This window comes from Topomyia yanbarensis, chromosome 3 (genome assembly GCF_030247195.1).
Source record: "Topomyia yanbarensis strain Yona2022 chromosome 3, ASM3024719v1, whole genome shotgun sequence".
NCBI classification, from domain to species: domain Eukaryota; kingdom Metazoa; phylum Arthropoda; class Insecta; order Diptera; family Culicidae; genus Topomyia; species Topomyia yanbarensis.
In genome coordinates, this window is record NC_080672.1 from 373,449 (window position 1) to 388,191 (window position 14,743).

At 38.8% G+C, this 14,743-nt stretch overlaps 1 protein-coding gene across 7 annotated transcripts in view; it reads left to right on the forward strand.

The window, feature by feature from the left end:
- LOC131692703 (fibrillin-2-like) overlaps positions 1-14,743 on the forward strand; it is a 250,397-nt gene that overhangs the window by 115,313 nt on the left and 120,341 nt on the right. For all 7 annotated transcript variants that reach the window (XR_009306042.1, XR_009306041.1, XM_058979903.1 and 4 more), the window contains one exon: positions 14,016-14,141. Coding sequence is in view for 5 of the 7 variants with exons in the window: in XM_058979903.1 (XP_058835886.1) it covers positions 14,016-14,141 (126 nt within the window). In the remaining 2 variants the exon portion in view is untranslated. The remainder of the gene's footprint in view (positions 1-14,015; positions 14,142-14,743) is intronic.

Here is a 14,743-nt window from a genome sequence, read left to right on the forward strand (position 1 = left end):
AATGTCCATTACATTCTTAGTACACTTTGCACTTATACACAATGGCATGCCAGCCACGAACTTGATGAGCTACGTGTCGACGGTGAAACACTTGAAACAAAAAAATATCATACTCCATTAGCCTAATCAGCATTAGATCAATGTTATCTGCTTGCTAACTCATTTTGTCATGCAGGGGTGGGTATGTGAGGAGGGCGAAAGTCCCATGAACGAACGACTCCCCAGCTTAAATTGGTATGCTTTGTGATACAGTGGTGGTTTAAAGATAATGGGGTTGAAAGGGAGGGGTATGAGGGCTGGATGGGGTGGTGGTCTGAGGGGTGATTTAAGGAGATTTTTAAAGGAGGGGCGCGAACAGTAGAGGGGGGGGGGGTGTAACCCCTCTCCGTAAACCATCAACTACGCCCCTGTTAAAATCCAGAAACCCTAAACGAGTCGAAAAAAAAATTTGGCCGGGATTAGGTTGACGTTTTTCAGAGTGATTGCATAACCTTTCTATATGAGAAAGGCAAAAATGTGCCAAAATCCAAAAAAGTGAATCGTAGTCAAATTTTTTTTTTCGAGTTTGCATTAAATCTCGACGTTTCATGCACCTTGAACACATTTAGCATCAAAAATAAAAATTCTATTTTTAATTTTTCCTATAGTTTATATGAGAAATTTCTGTATGGCCGCACTCTGAAACCCGTAATTCCGGAACCAGAATTCCGATCGATCCAAAATTCAATAGCAGCCGATGGGAAGGTTGCACCTTTCATTTGAGACTAAGTTTGGGCAAATCGGTCCAGCCATCTCTGAGAAAAATGAGTGACATTATTTGACACATACGCACATACATACACACACACATACACACACACACATACACACACATACATACATACACACACATACAGACTTTTTCCGATCTCGACGAACTGAGTCGAATGGGATATGACACTCGGCCCTCCGGGCCGGGATTAGGTTGACGTTTTTCAGAGTGATTGCATAACCTTTCTATATGAGAAAGGCAAAAACAAGAAACCGTAGTCAGAACATGTCTTCAAAAATCTATGATGTCATGGGTGGCACTCAGTTCCATTTGTTTCAAGAATTAAATCCGTCTAAATGAAGTCAACAATCACTCAAATAAGCATCATCTCTATTAACACGAAACCTGCCAGAAGATCCCCAAATGACAACCAACCAACCAAAGAGCGAGCCAACGGACATTCTTGATATCCCTCACCGAAAAAGCTGTGCAAAACATCTGTCTAAACCAAATCATTTCCCCAAAAACAAGCCGCTTGATGCATTCCCGAAAGCGGCCCCATTGCGCACAATTGGACAAGAGCCCGAACCAACACCCGACGCCGCCAGTTGAGTGTTATGTTCATTTTTTGTCATCATCTCGCGTGCCTCGCTTCCAAGCCAAGGGGCGAGAAACGGTGCTTCCTTCGGGATACCCGCTCGGAGTTGTACCATAAGCAGGAGCCGCTCGCCTGTCATTCAAATGCCAACTCCAGACATAGCCACTCGCTTTCGCTTCACGCCACTAGTGTTGGGAAGAAATATTTTCGACGGAGTTTGGGCACGGACACGGACAAGATGGAATCTGTTTCTCAGACAGGGTATCCATCAAGAATTCGAGCACCGAGAGCGGGTACCCTCTGGAAATGTGAACCAACCCGACGTATAAACGAGTCTGTAGCCGAAAGAGGAAAATGGCGTAAATTGTAAATAGCTGGTAATTAATTGGATTCATTTACTTTTCCACTTGGCTGTACTATTCCACGCGAAAGACTTACGAGACCTGTTGTAGCAAGGATGGAATACCGTCATTTAACAGCACCAGTCAGCCTAGCGCGGATACAGCGGCTCACGTTTCAAAGTTATGCCTCGTTCCTGCTTCGTTTTTTTGTGAAGCCGACCTCGTCGTATTAGCACCTTCTAGCCTAGCCCGAAAGTAGAGTCGCTTCGCTTCGCTTGGCATGAAATGACGTTTTGGATGGGAAACGGTTAGGTTGATGACGACACTAATTAGTCCCGGTTTTATGAGGATTTTAATTTTCTCTTAATAACGACGCTATTTAGCAAGGATTTCTGGCCGTTTTTCGGTTCGCAGTTTTCCCCCTCAGTTAATCAGATAAGGTGAAAAATCTGGGATCGCTTAAAATTGTACAGGGTCGGATTAGAAACCCGTTTCACGGGTGGGGAAAAGGCTACCGATTTAAATAAGTAGAAATGGGTAAAATAACAAACCGATAAGACAAGGATGCCGTCATTTGGCGCGAATGAGTTTTTTATTAGTGCGACCCATTAGGTCGCCTTCAGTTTGCAATTATTTTATTCAACCGTTTTCAGTCACATCGGAAAGCAAACAACTTCATAGAAATGGAAAGCAACCAAATAGCACCCTCTTCACTGTGATTGTCTAAGATAAATGTGAATCGTAGCTTTTCTTGCTTTCCATTTCTCGTTTCGCTGGAATAATAAGGGTGAAATTAGTATTTGCTTGAAGGTGCTATTATTTCTCGCAACTGGGTCGAGGTCAGACTAATGCAACTTTTTCTATCATTATTGCTGCAGTTGTAGTCCGAAAGGGTACCCAATCTCAACGTTGCTTTACCAGAAATAAACTGCAAGCGCTTTGTCTTTGCAATGTGCAGTTTCTCGCTTTCAGGTTTGTTTTCGTCTAGCAGGGTATCGAATAAGTAAAGAAAATTAGCTTTCCTCAGGAACCGCAATATATTCTCGCTGCGTTTGTTTTTTTTTCATGTGGCATATTCTCGTTTGCTATTGCGCTGATAAAAAGATTCCACACACGTTTCATTTTTCACAAAACTCAATTTGCATATTAACCCTCTCGCGTCCAATTAAAATTCCCATTCACGATAGTCCAGTACATGAAAAAGGCAGCTAAGCTGAGCTTTTTATTTTATGCTGCGTAACCCGAGCGTAACATGAGCACGAAAGGGTTAAGTATCATAAATAGTATTCTTTCGTATTGGAAGAGTCGTATAATTCTTTTCTACGAGGAGCATTGAAACATTTTCTACCGTTCGCATGTTTGTGTTCTATTTCCAACCACCAAGACCAGTTAGTGGTGTTCCGCTATATTCCTCCGGAGCACCACCATCGTGAGGCTCCGGGGAAAATAGGACTGATCTTACAAGATGAAGATATTTTCGCTAGTGTGAAGAAAATATATTGGCTGCAGCCCATCAAGCTTCGTATAGCTTCACAAAAGCTAACAAGTAGATTGTTTCCTATTTTCTCATCGATGTAGCTAAATTCAATAAACACGGTCAATTGGAGACTGATCAGAAAAGTAGATATTACTTGTTGGCCGGAAATGAGACAGTGCTTTCGGGCTATGATGTAGCCGTTTCGTGTGGTTTGAAAACAAGGGGCTCGAATTTTGTGTTGAGCGAATAAGCTGGAAACATATCAGTTGTGATTTAATAAGGCGTTGGTCTATTTCAACCACTTTAGGTACGTTGTCACAAATAAACACTTCGCTTGTTAACGGAAAATACCATACCTACTCCCCTTTGTTACTGTAGTAAAGCTCCCCTCTGTGAAGTGAAATTACTGAGTCATAGAGAATAAAAGTGTCCCTACTACCAGTGGCGGATTCGGAGGGAGCGTCCTGGGGGTCAGCACTTGTTGAACAATTTTAAAATAGTTTCTATTTCAATTTGTTCTAAACTCAAAATCTATCTGAACCAGATTCTACCACAAAAACTGATTTTAATTAAATGATGATATTACATATTACGTATGATTGCGGCAATGGATTTCCGAATAAAAAATCCGAATTCATGGAGTGATTAATCGTTTATAAGACTTGTATCAGAAGTGCAGTGACGATTCACAATAGCTCAGTTTGTACGCTGAACAACTAGGACGAGGCGATTTTGCGTTACCCGGGGACACCGGAATATTGGAAAAATTGAGGAAAAACTACAAGTTGTCAGAACGAAGTTCTATCGCAGTTGGAATCAGTGAAGATGTGGCTCAAGATGGGCAAAATAGACATGTCAGTTAGGTGGTCCTAGTGGTCATTCTCGCTTTTAACGTGGATCATATTAAGAAAGAAATGGAAATTCTCCAACTCAAACTGGAGGACAACTACAGGCTTTAGTACAGCGACGTCGTGTAATGCAGAATTTGTCAAGATTTCATGAAATCACTTGTACGCAGGAAGTAGTGTCTCGAATCGGTCTGAATTCACGAAGATCAAGCAACCAACAACGCGCGGAAGCAGCATTAAAACAGTTAAACAGCGCAGAATATTGGACGGATTCTGCTTACTAGACACATTTGAATTTTGGTTTCACCTGCATTAGCCGAAATACTTATCATCTGGTTAGATTATTCTAATTATTTTCGTAAATATTAGCTTATCTCGCCACTGTTGTGCTACCTTATGACAAACGCCATTTAGCACATGTTGAGAAAAATGGAGATTCAATATCTTGAAACTTGGAAATGGTATAAACAATTCAGAGAAGGCAGTTGATGCTTTTACCTATTCTGATTGGTTGCCTCTGTTGAGAGTTTTTGCTAAAAATGTAAACGAAAGTCGCACTCACACAAATCATAAGCGCATATTGTGGACAGAATCTATTTAACGGACCACTTCAGAGTCAACTGTGGATATTACCTTAGTGTAGAGAACGATTTTTTTCACCGTATATATGATAGATGCAACCTTCAGTTTGCTTTATACACTAAAACAAAGCATAACGAATATTTTACGATGAATATAAAATAAGTATATTCATTCGTACGGAAGCTATCCTGTCCAGAAAATTAGAGACCTATGACAGGTTCATATAGTATGACGTTATCGTGCGCTGCAATAGTCTAGACAGGTTATCTTCACTTGTACCCTAGAGAAAGCACTCAACTCACCTTGATCCCTTCGTGGCATCCGAAGAAAGCTTTCCCAATTTATAGAAACTACAAAAACGGCATTATAGTCGACTTTTCCTATTCGAGAAAATTATGAAAATATTTCAATGTTTACCTTTATATCGGCAACACTATGAAATTTGCATGCACTGTGTGCATTTTGTAGTAATGTGGTCAAAACTCAATATTGAATAAGTTAAGCTGAAGATATGTGGAAGCCAGGAACGCACACTTGTTGCTAGGCACCGACTAGCTTGTTTACATTGAGAAAAAATGGAATTCGAGTGAAAACTCAAACTCACAAATGAGAGTTTTCGGACATTTTCCTTCGGTCATCTGCACAGTGGCAGAAAATTTGAAGTTTTGTTAGTAAACGATTAAAGTTTCGCGAGCGTTTTTGCAGTGGTGTGTGATTAAAGTACATTTGAAAAAGTGCAATGAAAATGAGAAGAATAAAAATAAGAGAACTACAGACGGCATTCTGTCAAAAACTCGGGTTGATTGTATAGGAAAATGTTGTAGCTTCCTCAAGTAGCAGTGGCACACCGTCTAGGTTAGTGTGTTGAAAAACGTATTTTTATATATTTCTCATGTCAGATACATGGTTAGACAAGAGAAAGGGGTGTGTGTGGTGTAGGAGCTATGTTGTGGCTCGCTTGTATAATTTCCTTAAGACATGATTATTAGAGCATTTTTTGTAAACTACAACATAGGCAGCATGTTTTATATAAAATAACATATATTTTGCCTGTGTAGTCACCGGACGAACTACACGCTCATTCAAAACTACTCAAAATTTGAGTTTCCACTACTCAATTTCAAAAACCGGGGCAAACTGTCAAAAAATGAGTATCGATTTGAGTAGAATTGACTGAACTCTGGAGTAACCATGAAATTATCAACTATTTGAGTGAAAAAAAAACTTACTGGTGCATAAAGTGGAACAGCCCGCACACAAAAAATTGAAAATAGTTTCAAATGTTGATTCAACAGAAAAAAATCAACGAGGAAACATTCGGAAAACTAAAAGGTAAGTTTTCGCAAGTGTGGTTTCTTTTTTAAAATAACATACCTTCTTATTTTGCATATCCAGTAGCACGAGATCCTATTTACAGGAAAAAGAAGAAAGGACCTCGGAATAAATTTATATGCATCGTATTAACAACTATAGATACAGGTAAGTGGAATTTTATATACAGATTAATGCGTTTGTTAGTATTGTACCTTGTAGGATAATCGCTCGATATGCGATTATATGAAAGCTCAATTGAGATAGGCGCGTGACAGCCGCCTATATAAATTTATATATAGCTTTTTCCTTGAAGCTTTCGAAAAGCACACAGCTGGCAGAAAAATAAAGCTCCACTGAAATCTGCTTGCGGAGAAACTGCAGCTATATTTGATGCGCCTTTCAGACGCCCGCAATGTGAGATTTTATTATAAGCGCGACAATATTATTAAAAATACAGATCGGTTAAATTTAAAATTTTGTCTTTGCGTAAAAAGTACTCAAAATTGACATTTTGTACCCGAACTCAAAACTGAGTAAGTGAAGAAAACTCAATTTTTGACCATGTGCACTTTTTATGGAATTGAGTGGCTGGTCACTCACTTTTGAGTTATTTTCAATGAGCGTGTACGGTCATCACGAACCAATCACACCCAGTGCTACGAAAATTTTCGAGCATAAGTGAACTGCGTAATCTATATCTGGTGCACTTTTGCTCAATAATCCCTCTCAGAGCTAGTATAGAAATAAAATTCACTTTGCTTCTGAAATTGAATATGTCCGTACCTGAAAGCGCTGTGTCGGGAGAACGAATGACGATGGAAACGAATAAAAGTTTAATTCATCGCAGCGGGCACGAATTGAATTTCGTTTTCTTTCAAGTTCATGCAGCGATGTCAATTTTTTTGAGCTCTGCTCACACCGTGTTGCAGTTTGTTTTCTAAAACTAGTCACCCATTTGTTTCCAATATCACGAAACGAGTTTTTGAACATGTAACATCAAGTTAACAGGATCTCTGAACTCAATAAGCTGAGGGTCATTTTCTATGTAAAATCGTGTGCTGAATCCGAAAATGACCTCCATTTACAGTAGTAGTACAGTGCAAAAATGAATTTCGCCTTTAAAATAAAAAGTACGTTCAGGAAAATCCAAATATCTTTGGTTTTAGTGCGTCGATATGAAATATTATTATGTTGAATTTAAGGTAATTAAATGCACTTTCGGTCGTTTTAATATTTTGTTATAGTGTGACTACTGGTTCTGACGTTATTTACGAGTTTATTGAACTTTTTCTTAATTTTTCTTCATTTTTTTAAAGAAATATGTAAACGCTCACGATTTTGGGCAAGATAAAGCAATCCTATAAACTATATTTTTATGGAAAATTGAAGCCTGCTAATAACCAATGAAAATAAGCACTTATTAGTTTGAATCGGATAGAAATTGTAAAAATTATCCAATTTTTTGTAGAACGGGAATTTTCGAGTTTCTCTGGGTCAAATTATTGAAGTGTCCCGATTCAAATTTTTCTAGGGCTTGTTTCATAATATATGAGGTACTCTCTGCCAGAATTGTGTTAAACAAGTAAATTGAAGAATTTTTAAAGGATTTAATGTGGGGTAATATTCGAACACGTTTATCCAAATGATTCAAGACTGCTGATAACAATAATTTCAGGCCCAGTGGAGTGATGTCATCAAAAATTGGCATTAAGAATATGCAAAGGATCCGCACGCACCATTCCGCCATCGCTGGGAAGGATAAGCCGAACGAGCCTTGCTCTCCTTTCCAGCCAAAAGGGGTGAAGCAGGGTGGACGGCGGCTTCCCTTGGGAAGAACAATGCGGTGTCTTCCGGGATTCTTTGCGGGGAGCAAAGAATCCAATGATTCGTCACCACCGTCACTTGGGAGGTTCCGAGAAAGGAACAAAGCTCAACTCCCTGGCAGTTAAGGACCGCTGCCGGAGTAGCCAACGACCACAAGAGAACGCGGCCGTTGTAGTCCCGGCTGGTCGGAAGCAACCGTCCGCCTTCCCGCCATCGTTACCAGCAGCGGACCATAAGAAACGACCAGTGAAGTGTTGAGGAAGAATACACGATAAAAGAAATTTATTTATTTGTTCACTTTTTTTTTGTTGTTACGAAAATCCGAAATTCTGTAGAGGCACCTAGGCCGCCCCGAAAAGAAGGGTTCGCCGGGCAATCAGAACCCGAGTAGTGGGCTACTTACAAGGTCAAACCATCGAACATATTCACTGGGTATCTTTGATAGAATTGTTTGTCAGAATATTCCCCAAAAACTGATAAAAATCAAAATTAGGCATGGCTTACTACGATCAAACTAAAAAAAAATAACTTTTTATGCTGACGGGGTAGAAAGTTGAACAACTTGAACTTGTAGGACTTAAAGTTATCGATTTATAAAGCGTTTTCTAAAACAAAACCCTTAAATTTAGTTTTTTTAATATAACTTTTTCCCCTTTGACTTTTCGTGCAAACGTGTTCCAAACAAATGTGGATGGCCTTGGAAAACGCTTTATAAATCGATAGCGTTAAGTCCTACAAGTTCAAGTTGTTCAATAAAATTCCTCATAACGAGCATTTCTACAACTTTGTCGAAGACATCAACTTTCTACCTCGTCAGTATAGAAAGTTAATTTTTCTAGTTCAATCATAGTAAGTCATGCCTCAATTCAATTTTAATCAGATTGTGGAGAATATTCATACGAACAATTCCTCCAAAGACACCCTGTGAATATATTCGATGGTTTGGCATCTAGCGAACGTTTTTGGTATTTCCTACCAATGTGCGCTGCCTGCTGGCTCGTGGTGGATTTGGATTGGTTTGTAGTAGTTGTTAAGCCAACCGACTAAACTTAAACCTCTTGCATCTCGCAAACCTCATCCATCCGGGGCAACCGTTAAGTACTGTTTAGTGTTCTTACTTATTTTTTTTGTGTTATTCGTCATGTTTTATCCATAGCTACTTTTCCTTACTTGCTGTCCAACCTTCGCAATACATCCAGGGCCGGCGTTACACTTTTAGCACGAGTGGGTAGTAAGCATAGGGTGAGGGTAATAGAATAGGGATTTGTCTCCTTTTCGCAATACACACGCTGGCATTACATTTACATTAAATCACTTGCAGTGTGTTTGTGTAAATGAAGTTGTTGTGCATCGATATTTTCAAATGTGTGCCCGAGATACATACGTGGCAGGTTTCAAATTTATGAAAATGACCAAAATTTCGAGTGGGTAATTACCCACTCGGTTATTTTCGAGTGGGTAGTACTACCCATACTACCCACGCTATCCGCCGGCCCTGAATACATCTAACCTGCTCAGGTCTGCTGCAAATATTGTCACCTGTTGAGACATGAACCGATCCGGAGGCGTCAACCATAATGATTTAAATCTGTTTACAACCATCTTCGCCGGGCTTCTTATCCTTCTTGGTGCTAGTCGTTCCTATTTATCTGCTAGCTGGTGCTGAGAACTTCTCGGCGGCGGTATTTCACCGTATACCGATGCCGATTTTCGCGGTCCATTTCGCTGCCACTCCGACGGAACAATCCAACTTCGTGTTTTTTCCTCCTTAGCTGCCGTTGCTAGCCCGCTGACCGACATCTGCTGTCTACTCATTACTGTTGCTAATATCGAAGCTTGTCGAAACGTGAACCGATCCTTCAGAGAAGCCGTCCAATTTGACATACATTCCTTTTCAGCCACCCTCGCAAAATTTCGTCCTTGATTTCTTCATTGACTTGTTTCTAGACAAATGACATTTTATTTGTCAAAACGGTTTGCAGTATATTTTTTTCCAGAACAGGAAGTTAATACATTTTTAAAAGTAATTCAAAACTTTCATGGGGGGGGGGGGGAGTTTGAATTCCCCCCTTTGTGAATGCGCCTGACGTTTTATATATCAGAACAGTTCGAAGTATATTTTTTTCCTGAACAGGAAGGTATGACATTTTTAAAGTAATTCAAATCCCTCATGGGAAGGGGTTTGAACCCGCAAAACCTTACCCTTACGTACGGGCCTGCACTGCGTTTAACATCTAAGTGTAATCAAATTACAACATATTCTACGTTCTGCAAATCATTCTGAAGTTTATATTGTGAGATTTTAAATCTTAAATAAGTCTTGTTCGATGTCACATAATTTCAAAACACGAACTGCTGTTCTAGGAAGGAAAATAAATTAAAAGTTTTACAATGTATTAATTTTATAATACTTGACGTATGTGTGTAGTATCACATATATCTACGGATTCGTATAGTTTGTATTAACTTTGTACAAAACACAGATGAGCAGCTAGCGTTTCAAAATACGAAATTTATGACGTTTACTGTTTACTGTAAATTTTCTGGACTTCATTTTCGGATTCAGCACACAATTTTACATCAGAAATTGTGTTCAAATATTGAAGTTCAGATTTTTATTTTGTAAACAAGTGATAATTGAAAAAATGAGGTAAAAATTCATTCAGTTACATATATCTGTGAGACAATCGTTAACATGGAAAACAAATACAGGTCGGACTCGATTATCCGGGGATTCGATTATCCGGGGATTCGATTATCCGTGATTCGATTATCCGGGGAAAATGATTCGATTATCCGGGTGTTTTGAAAAAAATCAAATTTCAACTATAATGTCTTATTATAGTGCTAATTCGACCATTGAAGTCAATAGAACATTTTTTCGGGCAATTTGGGGGTCTAGGGTTAACCTCCTGTCAAATTTTAACCTACTTCAAAAATGGCTTATATATGGGTTATTCCGCGCAAAGTGACCTAAAAAAACAAAACTTGGAATCGACCTTCATGGATTGGAACCAGTTTTGAAGAAATTGTTCATTTAGAGCCAATATATAATAACCTAAATTGTTGTGTCGTTTAAACAGCCTCAGTCCATGGGAACACTCTTAACCGTTATGTGTCCGACGTGGTACCCGAACACCTTTTTAGGTTACAAATAATGAAATTCCGATGTTTTATCCGTAGCTGGAAATTGAAACTTTGTGACATCTTAGAACTTCACTAAATCATGCTTTTGGAGTAATAATGTTTTTGATGTAGTAAGAAGGGTGTGAGGAGGGGCTCCTGAATTTTTTGCTACGTCACAGGCCGACGTGGATACCCGGGTACCCCCAAAACTGAAATGCCAATAACTAAGGTAATTTCCAACCGATTTTGATGCTTTAGGGTGTTTTAGATTCAAGCACTCATCCACTTTTAGACTTAGTAAAAATGAATCGGGTTATTTCAACCGGTTCCCGGGAATCCGGATTTCCGGAAGCATGTTCCAGTGCTTGGATACTATTTGTGAATTTCAATGGAATACTAGCAATATGGGTATCAAAATTCTTGGCATAGCATCAATAGGCTGTATCTCGTGGTATTGGAACCATTCGGTGATTTCACCACGGAACGGACATTCCGGAGCAGGTTACCGTAGGGCCGTGAATGGCCATTCCATTCCAATTCTATTTTTCAAACTACCATAGGGTCCCGTAACAATAAATAATAGACTTCCGAGACAATTTGAAGAGTTTTGATACTCATTGTGCTAGAGCATTATTTAAATTTACAAGTCATACCCTAGTACTGAAACATTACTCAGGAAAATCCGGATTACCAAGAACCAGATCCATTCATCCGGTTCAATGTTACAGAATCCAAAAGTGGACGAGTTCCTGAATCTAAAACATCTCAAAGTGTCAAAATCGGTTAAAGGAAGCCATAGTTATGAGCATTTTAATTTGTGGGTACCCGGGTACCCTCGTTGGCCTGTTATAGGTGTTTTTTGTTGGACACATAACGGTTAATTTTATCAAATTGTTTAAAAAATGTTTTTCTTCGGATTATATCTCTGGTACTGTTTGCACTAGAATCAATCAGTGAGATATTTTTTTTAATGATTTGTTTAGGGATTCCAAAAAATGAAAAGTTTTTAATGCCAATATTTCCAAATATGCAACTTTTTAATTTTACACTAAAAGTACATTTTTCTCGTAATACATCGGTTACTGTACGCCGCATAAAACGTCATTATACCTACATTGCTCGGTCGGTTTCTGGCTATCTCTTGGGATAATGATGACATGCTTCTTAGGATTCTGTTCGGATACTTTTCAAGATACTGATCGAAGTTTTCTTAGCATCCCAATGGAATCTATTTCAGAACTTCAATTCAATATTTATCCGTATTTCTACGGTTTTTTCTCTGAATTTTGATTCAGGATTCTAGAGAAAAGCTTCTTAAATGTCTAGTGGAATATTTCTCAAGATAAAATTCTGCTGAAGATTATGCTTTATTCCAGATACTGACAGCATCATGGTCCTATTATCATTGGAATCCGGTGTAATGCTCTGATGAATATCCTGCTTTGAATTCCAGTGGACTTTGACACAAACAATATTGCTCTTATCCCATTATCCCCTTCAATAAGTGATTCCTGCTCAGAATTCCAATAGCATCTTTAACCCGTTCGTGCCCTTCTGGTTGATGAACAACCACGTTTCTATATGACTATATCATTTGGTTTACACAACGTCAAGTAAGGCTAATAACTGCGACTAAGATCTTTCATTTGAGCACTAAAAGTTATAAATATTAGCATTAGAACAGAAGTTATTACAATTAATCTGATTGGGTTCCGCTGAAGCAGTGCTACCAGGGATAGTTTCTGTTAATGGCGAAAATGAAATTTTGGAATATTTTCTTAGCCTGTGAATATTATTGAAAACTGCTAAAACTTTCTAATTTAGATTGCCCTCAATTACCATTTTCATGCAATTGGACTAGATCGGAAGGTAAATATTGAGCAGCTGCAAAAGAAGCACCTATCTTTCTTAAACCAGGTTTTTCGTATTTCTTGACGCCAACAGTTTTAAGGAAAAATAGTTTTGGGACCCTATACGCGGTAGAAAAAAGTTGGTCAAGAAATGGTTAACGAGGTTCTGAAAAGATCCCCGGCCGTCACTGGCGGTGATTTCAATTCTTGGGTAGCTCAAGCATGGATGGATGATAGGCTATGTAAAGAGGGCGCCAGCAGTACTTCTCGCTGAGGCGCCTGCGAACCTGATAGTCCTTCGTTAGTGACAAGTGTGAGTGGGACAGTTTGCGAAGACTACACGCGTAGTTATTACCTGACAATCCATTGTTGGTCAACTAAATGATGCTACAAGGACAAGGACAAGGATCTCTTTGTGGGTGCGCAACACGCACTCTTCTAATTAGAATGACTAGACATGTTAGCTGTGATATGTGACACTCCACGTAAATTTAACTGGAGCCAAGAAACAGACGACCCCCAGTTTACTTACTAACTTTATTTTTTCTGGTATTCGAGTAATCGAATCAGTTACCTCGGAAAATCTAAGCCCTGGGTAATCGAGTTTGACTTGTATTGCAAAAGACACACCTTATTAAAAAGTTTATCTTAGAATTCTTGTACAAATAACTATAAATAACTGATACATATCGTTAACTCGTTACCAATATGAATAATAAATGAAAACCAACTGAAAATATAAATCACACCCTGAAAGTCTGAAAAATCGACTAGGGCCAAAATAGGTACATTTATATTTACCATAATAGGAAAATTTGCCCTGGTCATTTTATTTCCAAATTCTCCACGAATGAAGCTTAAATTCGTGAAATAACGCAAAAAAAAGTTTGATTCGATTATCCGGGTGATTCGATTATCCGGGGTGAGATTTTTTTCAAATCCCCGGATAATCGAGTCCGACCTGTAGATAACACGCACATCACTCATATTACATCCGCTAGTCAAAATCAATAGTAAGCTCAAGAAGAAAATATCAGGGTAACGCAACTTGAAAACGTGTCTAAGCTCTTGAAATCTTAAATATGAATTACACCACTATGTCGGAAAAATCCGACAGTAAACTCGTGAACAAAATATCACGATCACGTATACAGAAATTATGACAACCATGAAAATCGTTAATTTAACGGCTCTTTTAGTCAATATAGTTAATTCGAATCAAATTCATAATAAAGTAAAACACGGTCATTTGCAATACCTCAATCAAACATTCGTGCCCAATATTTCAATTCGTTTTGTTTCAGATATCAACGAATGCGACAACGAAAACGGGGGCTGTCAACAGATTTGTACCAACAAACCGGGTTCCTTTGAGTGTAGCTGCCAGTCAGGACTACAAATCGACGTTCTCGACGGTAAAAGCTGTATCGGTAAGTTTAATTTCCTAAATATTGATGGTGGCTTCGCTGTTTAACATTAATCCAGTGCACATTTATTTCCATTAATCAGATTAATTGCACGATTACTGGAAGTAGTCTATATACTGCCATAGAAATTACCCAGCTTGTGTGTTACTAACAAAACGTGGGTGAAAATATTTTTAATCTCGTCATAAGTCAAATGAAAAGAAAGAAATCTCGTTTTGGTTACGGGTTACTTAAGATAATAATTAGACCTGTGCGCCGCCGCGCCACGCCGCCGCCGCCGGTAATTTTTAACGTACGCCGACGCCGAACGGTAGATCGGCGGCGCGCCGCCGATACATTTTCCTGCGCCGACAATTCGCGAACTCTAAAATTGTTGACTCATAATTTTATCCACAAATCTAGGAACATTGTCCATGGGCCGAATATACGACGTTAACTGATTGATGATTTATCACATCTTGATCATTATTTGGTGTTAGTGGTCGTCAATTGGATTACAAAATTAAAATAATCTTGATATTTTCACGAAAACCATTACACGACACTAGTTATATAATTCAAAGATCCATTCTTGCTTCGTCAACTGGTTATGATTGTGAGCATAT